Raw genomic sequence first — 6,505 nt, 5'->3', positions numbered from 1 at the left:
ACCTCTGGTTGTGCATGTAGTTCTCACTGAACTATGTATGTCCTGAGATAAAGATATTCAAGTATGAGTGCATTGTAGTTCAGACTCTGGAAATGTCTAAGGACTTGGAAATATGTTCATGCATTTTGAAATAATTTGGTAGTAAAAATAAGAATTTGTGATGGATTGGCTATAAATCATGATAGCATAGGAGAATAGTGATGGCGTTGGTGCCATACTTTCCAACCTAAATACTGAGGAGCCTCTAACAATATAGTTTTCTTTTCTTTTTCTTGAGGAGGGTGGAATAAAGCTGACTTCAGTTTTCTACGTGTGAGGTTTCACAGCACAAGCCTACAAAAGCCTTCGATCTCACTATGAAATCATCAATGAGACAAGTAGATATTTTACATGAAATCCCATAACTAGTATTTCAAAGAAATACATAAGTAAAAAGTTGGCATTAAAAATATAAAAGGTAACATTTATTCTAGAACATTTACACCACAGAGAAAGCTATAGTCAGACCAATAAGATGTTTACAAATTCCTATTTCAGGAAGTTTCTTAAATACTTATAAAAGTAATGTTTACATACACATTTATTGCCAACTCTGTTCACAAAACTTTATGTATGAATATATTGTCTCAACTTAGAAAACAACAAGTAAATGTTCTCTCAATATATTTCTCATCTCTGGTACCTTTTGTGAAGTTTCATAAAACACTTGTAGTCCTATAATCAAAGTAAAATTAAATATTATTTGACTTTTATTTTGATGTTTCCTCATTTTTTTAATTTTTAAACTAGTTTTCCTCATTTTTTTAAACTCACATTTGCATTTTGTCTTATGCTATTACACTGCTTTATGAATATCATCAGCAGGATAGATTTTGAGATTCCATGATAATTTGCTTTAATGCATCCTGCTTAAACATGTACTAGGGTTACAATGAACCAGCTTGTAATGGATAGCTTTCCAATGAACCACCTTGATTGCAGTTTTTGAAAGTAAGACCAAAGAAGTTACAAAAATATAACAATGGGATGAAAATGAATGAATGGAACAGGAAAGCTTCTTTTGTATGTGTTTAAATTGAGTCATGAATGTCTCAAGACACATTTGTTCCCAGGTTGGCCCTAGCATTAAAAGAAATCCAGATACTTGAGTGCCTGGGTAGCTCAGGGGGTTAAGCATCTGGCTTCAGCTCAGGTCATGATCTCACAGTTTGTGAGTTTGAGCCCCACGTGGGGCTCTGTGTTGACAGCTCAGAGCCTGGAGCCTGCTTCGGATTCTATGTCTCCCTGCCTCTCTCTGCTCCCTCCCTCACTCACCCCCTGTCTCTCAAATATGAATAAATCTTAAAAAAAAATGAAAAATCCAGTTAGAGCTTTGGGATGACTAGCATAATAAAAAAAGGGAAGATATAGATATATTCTGGCCAAAAAATTAGATTTGGAAATATTACCATATTAACAAGAATAAAGAATTCTATTTTCAGTTGTGGGTGGTTAAGAACATGTCACCCATGGGGCGCCTGGGTGGCGCAGTCGGTTAAGCATCCGACTTCAGCCAGGTCATGATCTCGCGGTCCGTGAGTTCGAGCCCCGCGTCGGGCTCTGGGCTGATGGCTCGGAGCCTGGAGCCTGTTTCCGATTCTGTGTCTCCCTCTCTCTCTGCCCCTCCCCCATTCATGCTCTGTCTCTCTCTGTCCCAAAAATAAATAAGAAACGTTGAAAAAAAAAATTAAAAAAAAAAAAAAAGAGAACATGTCACCCAAAATACGCCACTTTAACATATTGGCTATTTTGAACTGAAGGCATTTGGGAAACAGAATATGCAGGGAGGGCTCCCTGATTTCCCTCTTTTTATCTAAAAGCAGGTCATAACATTCCCTAATGAAAGGTGCATACCCTGTCCCAGGAAGAGAACATTCTCATCACTGTGGACTGAGAGTTGATCCCAAAATGTACCTATAAAACAAACCTATTAAAATAATACTTGAATTGCTTTAGTTTCTCCCATATATTTCCTAGGCACTTTCCCATAATTGCTGCTCAAGCCTATTTGTCTGTCACATAACCACAATTTATCATTCTTTGTTTAAAAATGCATATAAGCTCTTGGGCCAAATGCTTCTTCAGGTTCATTCACCTTTTACAGACCCCCATGTGCACATGGAAATTAAAATAAAATGTGTATGCTTTTCTTATGTTAATCTGTCGCATGGCAATTTAATACTTAGTTTTTGACACAGAACCTAGGAACATAGAAGTTTTCCTTTCCTGCAGTAAGATGGCATTCAAAACAACAGTGTGTTTATACAGAATGTTTCCCTGTTATTGTGAGAGTTTTACATAGCTTTTGATATTTTGATGGAAAAAGGAAGGGTTAGAAAAAATGTTGATGTATGGCACAAGTTTTTTATGTATATGTATAGGGAATTTTGACAACATTTTCCCACGGATGTGTTCTGTTTTAAAAATAAAACCTGGGGCGCCTGGGTGGCGCAGTCGGTTAAGCGTCCGACTTCAGCCAGGTCACGATCTCGCGGTCCGTGAGTTCGAGCCCCACGTCGGGCTCTGAGCTGATGGCTCAGAGCCTGGAGCCTGTTTCCGATTCTGTGTCTGCCTCTCTCTCTGCCCCTCCCCCGTTCATGCTCTGTCTCTCTCTGTCCCAAAAATAAATAAACGTTGAAAAAAAAATTAAAAAAAAAAACCTAATTAGGAATTCAGGAAAAAAAATATTACACTGTACATAATACTAGAAAATGACACACCAAAGTTAACAAAAATTTTAAGCATTGGCATGTGTAAGAAACTCTTGGTTTTTTATATACTCATGCCATTAAAAATACATTATTTAAAGCCTTGGTTTCCTAAAGTAGTGTGTCTAGTGATTTAATCTCCCTTTCAGTCAACTAGGGATCCTATTGAACTGTGTCCTTTCATTCAAGAGGTCTGGGGTTTGATATTCATTTCTAACAAGCTCCCTGACTATTCAGATGCTTTTACTGCACTGATATCACTTTGAATGGAAAGAGTTGAGGAAGTGATTGGGTGGAAAACACTTATCTTAAAAAGTTTAGAAAAACGTATTTCCTCTAGCACCTTTGTCATCCCTTTTGCCACTAAACTGTATTTAAAATATAAAGTTTCTTCATAACATAAGAAGGCAAACATAAGAAAGGAAAACCTGGTTTGTGCCCCTATTTTCTACTTTTTCTTCTCTCCTTAATTGGTTTAATTTATTCTTATCTGGTTGTCTGCTTGAATATTTTATAAAAATGCAAGATAATTGATACGTGTTTTACTATGTTAGATATCCTATTATGGTACTGTCCAGTTCTAAGTTTTTTCTTTCTTTTTCCTTCCACTTCTTATCCTTGTTAACATCTGCTAAAATTTTGAAATTCAATTATCTAGAAAAATCTGAATTATATAATATTTTCCTATTTTTAGTGAAATTTTCTATTTATGTTTATATGCATAATTTAAAAATCAACTTTAAAAATAGTGCTGGCTTATCATATGTGTATATTATATGTTTATTTACTAAGTTATATTCACATACAAAGTGATATGTTTATAACAGTACAACTACCAGACAGAGTAACACTGCTCGATTCAGCAGAAACAGTCTTTGTCCCATAGTTATTGATAAAGTATAAATTATAAAAATACTCAACTGAAATATGGGACTAAGACTACTTTCCTATTGTTAATGGCGTGTGGGCAGGGAGCTTGTGTGATTTATCTCTTTATCACAATGGCTCAATGCCAACATTCTTAAACATAGTAATTACAGACCATCTACTGCAGTAGAATTCAAAGCAAAATGTAAAGAATAGAGACATGTTCATATTAGGTGGTGTCAATTTTGCAATATACTTTTCAGTACTTACCATTTGTAAATGTGGTTTGGGAACCCATTCTAAATTGATTATTTTAGAGTATCTCTCAAATCGTTCATATATCAGGCCAAGAGCAGTCTCTTTTGTGATAGAAGTTTTCTGAAAGCTTTCTTCACATCTTTGTTTCTCAGGGTGTATATGAGAGGATTTACCAATGGAGTGACCACACAGTAGAACACTGAGATCACTTTACCAATAGTGAAGTTGTACTTGGCTGGAGGGCGAACATAAGCAAAGATAATGGTGCCATAATAGATAGATACTACAGTGAGGTGGGAGGCACAGGTGGAGAAAGTTTTCTTCCGAGCCTCCCGAGAAGACAGCCTGATTATTGTGACCACAATGTGCCCATATGAGGACATAGTGAGAAGGAAAGAACTTAGAATCACAACAGAGCTACATGTATACCCCAAGGCCTCCACCAAAAATGTATCAGAGCAAGACAGTTTAAAAATGGGGTCTGAGTCACAAAAGAAATGGTTGATCTTCTGGGGGCCACAGAAGCTTAGATGGGAGATGAGTATAGTAGGTAGCAGAGGGGCAATGAAGCCCCCAATCCATGATCCAGCTGAAAATCGCAGGCACACCCGAAGACTCATGAGAAGTGAATACCTTAAAGGACTGCAGATGGCCAGGTACCGGTCATAGGCCATCACTGCGAGCAGGATGCACTCTGTAGCTCCCATGGAGAAAAAGAAGTAGTACTGGGTTATACAACCAAAAACAGAGATGGTAACAACCTGTGCGAGGCAGGTGGCCAGCAACTTAGGCACCGTGGCTGTGGTGTACCAGATCTCCAGGAATGACAAATTTCCTAAAAAAATGTACATGGGTGTTTGGAGTGTGACATCCGTGAGAACAATGAAAATAATAAGAGTGTTTCCCATGAGGGAGAGCAGATACACAGTGAGAAATATCACAAACAAGGTTAGCCGCAGATAGAGAACACTAGAAAACCCAAGAAAAATGAACTCTGTCACTGCTGTTTGGTTTGTTCCATCCATATCTCATTGTCTCTGGTCTGTAATAAACAACAAAGCCCAGAATATGGAAGATGAGCAATAATGGTTATTTGTGTATTATTTCCTGATGATCATGGACTCCTAATAATAAAGAAAGTTAAGGGTGAGCAATAACATAGTTGGCATCTTTATAAACATTTTCCATGGATTATCTCACTTAATTTACAAAATAAATCTCTAAAGTAAATACTCTAACAATCCACTTCAAAAATGAAGAAACTGAGTAAATTGCTTATTCACAGTTGCAACACGTTAAGTGGGAAGGTGGATTTTTGTAGCTAGGTAGGTTGTTTTTAAAAACTACAGTCCAGGATGATATATAAATTGTGGCTATTGGAAGAACATGGTTTTGTTTCAATGCTGAGGAACTAATATCCTTCCTAGCTGATCCACCAGTAAAGGCTGGTGAACATAGCCACAATCAGAGGCCAGTAGGTGGGGAAAAGAGTCCTTTAGTATGGAGGTCCTGGTCCATACCAGTTGCCTTCTGAATATAAAGGATTGGCTACAATTTTAACTCTGTGACCCTCATTATATGTCATCAACTAGGTTTGGGCAAAAGATTAGCATATGACTTCTCCAGAAAAACAAACAAACAAACAAACAAACAAACAAAATGAGTAAAATTCAACATCAATATGGAGATATTTTGTTCATTAATATTATGTTAACTTTCCTAATTTGTTTATTTTTTGAATCCTTGCACTCACCAATGTTTCTATAGTGGTTAGGAACAGTCAAGCAAATAATTTCAATGTCAGAAATAAATTTATCCTTCAATTTGCATGATATTTGTTTCCATAGTTTGTCTATTGAGAAGGCAGACTTCGTGTGAGATATAGCCAATTACCAAATTTTTAAATGTACAATACTATAGTTATGTTAGGTGTCTTGTCAAAATTAAGAAAAAACTAGAGAAATCTTGTTTTTAGAGAAACAAAGTATTTCAATGAGTGTATTTCAGTATACATGTGCGCTAAGGCCAAAATATCTGCATGATAAATAGAAAATAGACTAAATTATTAGTACTCATAATAAAAACTTTCTTTTACATGTGAATCTCTCTCTCTCTCTCTCTCTCCCTCTCTCTTTCCATCAATGTATAACAGTTTCTTTAAGTCCCATTTGTAAAGATATAAACTTGGTATCCCCTACATCACAATGAAAAATAAGCTGAATGCAATGTGAAGGCAATTGTATTCATATGTATCGATCTAGGTTAAAAGTTATGGAAGTTTTGGATGATAAAATTCTATTGAAATATGTTGATAGATTTAATTTAAACAATTTTTAATTTTATTCAATTTTGAGAGACAGAGAGACACAGAGTGTGAGTGGAGGAGGGGCTGAGGGAGAGGGAGACAGAATTCGATGCAAGCTTCAGGCTCTGAGCTGTCAGCACAGAGCCCTAGGTGGGCCTTGAACTCACGGACTGCGAGATCATGACCTGAGCCGAAGTTGGATACTCAACCGACTGAGCCACCCATGTGTCCCTGTTTATAGATTTTATGCCACAGCATTAATGGTCCCTGTAGCACAATGTTGATACAGTAGAAATTTTTCAAGATATATATTATAAAAAGTATTAGT

General features: G+C 36.5%; 1 protein-coding gene across 1 annotated transcript; it reads right to left on the bottom strand.

Moving 5' to 3' along the window:
* Window positions 1-3,955: 3,955 nt before the first annotated feature.
* On the bottom strand, window positions 3,956-4,897 carry LOC122479088 (olfactory receptor 11L1-like). Its single transcript, XM_043573060.1, has one exon. It carries the CDS (start codon window positions 4,895-4,897, stop codon window positions 3,956-3,958), a length of 942 nt encoding a protein of 313 aa, XP_043428995.1.
* Between the last annotated feature and the right edge of the window lie 1,608 nt (window positions 4,898-6,505).

The sequence above is a fragment of the Prionailurus bengalensis genome, chromosome A1, assembly GCF_016509475.1.
Source record: "Prionailurus bengalensis isolate Pbe53 chromosome A1, Fcat_Pben_1.1_paternal_pri, whole genome shotgun sequence".
NCBI classification, from domain to species: domain Eukaryota; kingdom Metazoa; phylum Chordata; class Mammalia; order Carnivora; family Felidae; genus Prionailurus; species Prionailurus bengalensis.
Note: the sequence above shows the minus strand (reverse complement) of the source record. Positions and strands in the feature narration are given on the sequence as shown.

What these genes read in the sequence shown, in the direction of transcription:
- LOC122479088 (XM_043573060.1), bottom strand. Translation starts at nt 4,897, where the DNA reads ATGGATGGAACAAACCAAACAGCAGTGACAGAGTTCATTTTTCTTGGG.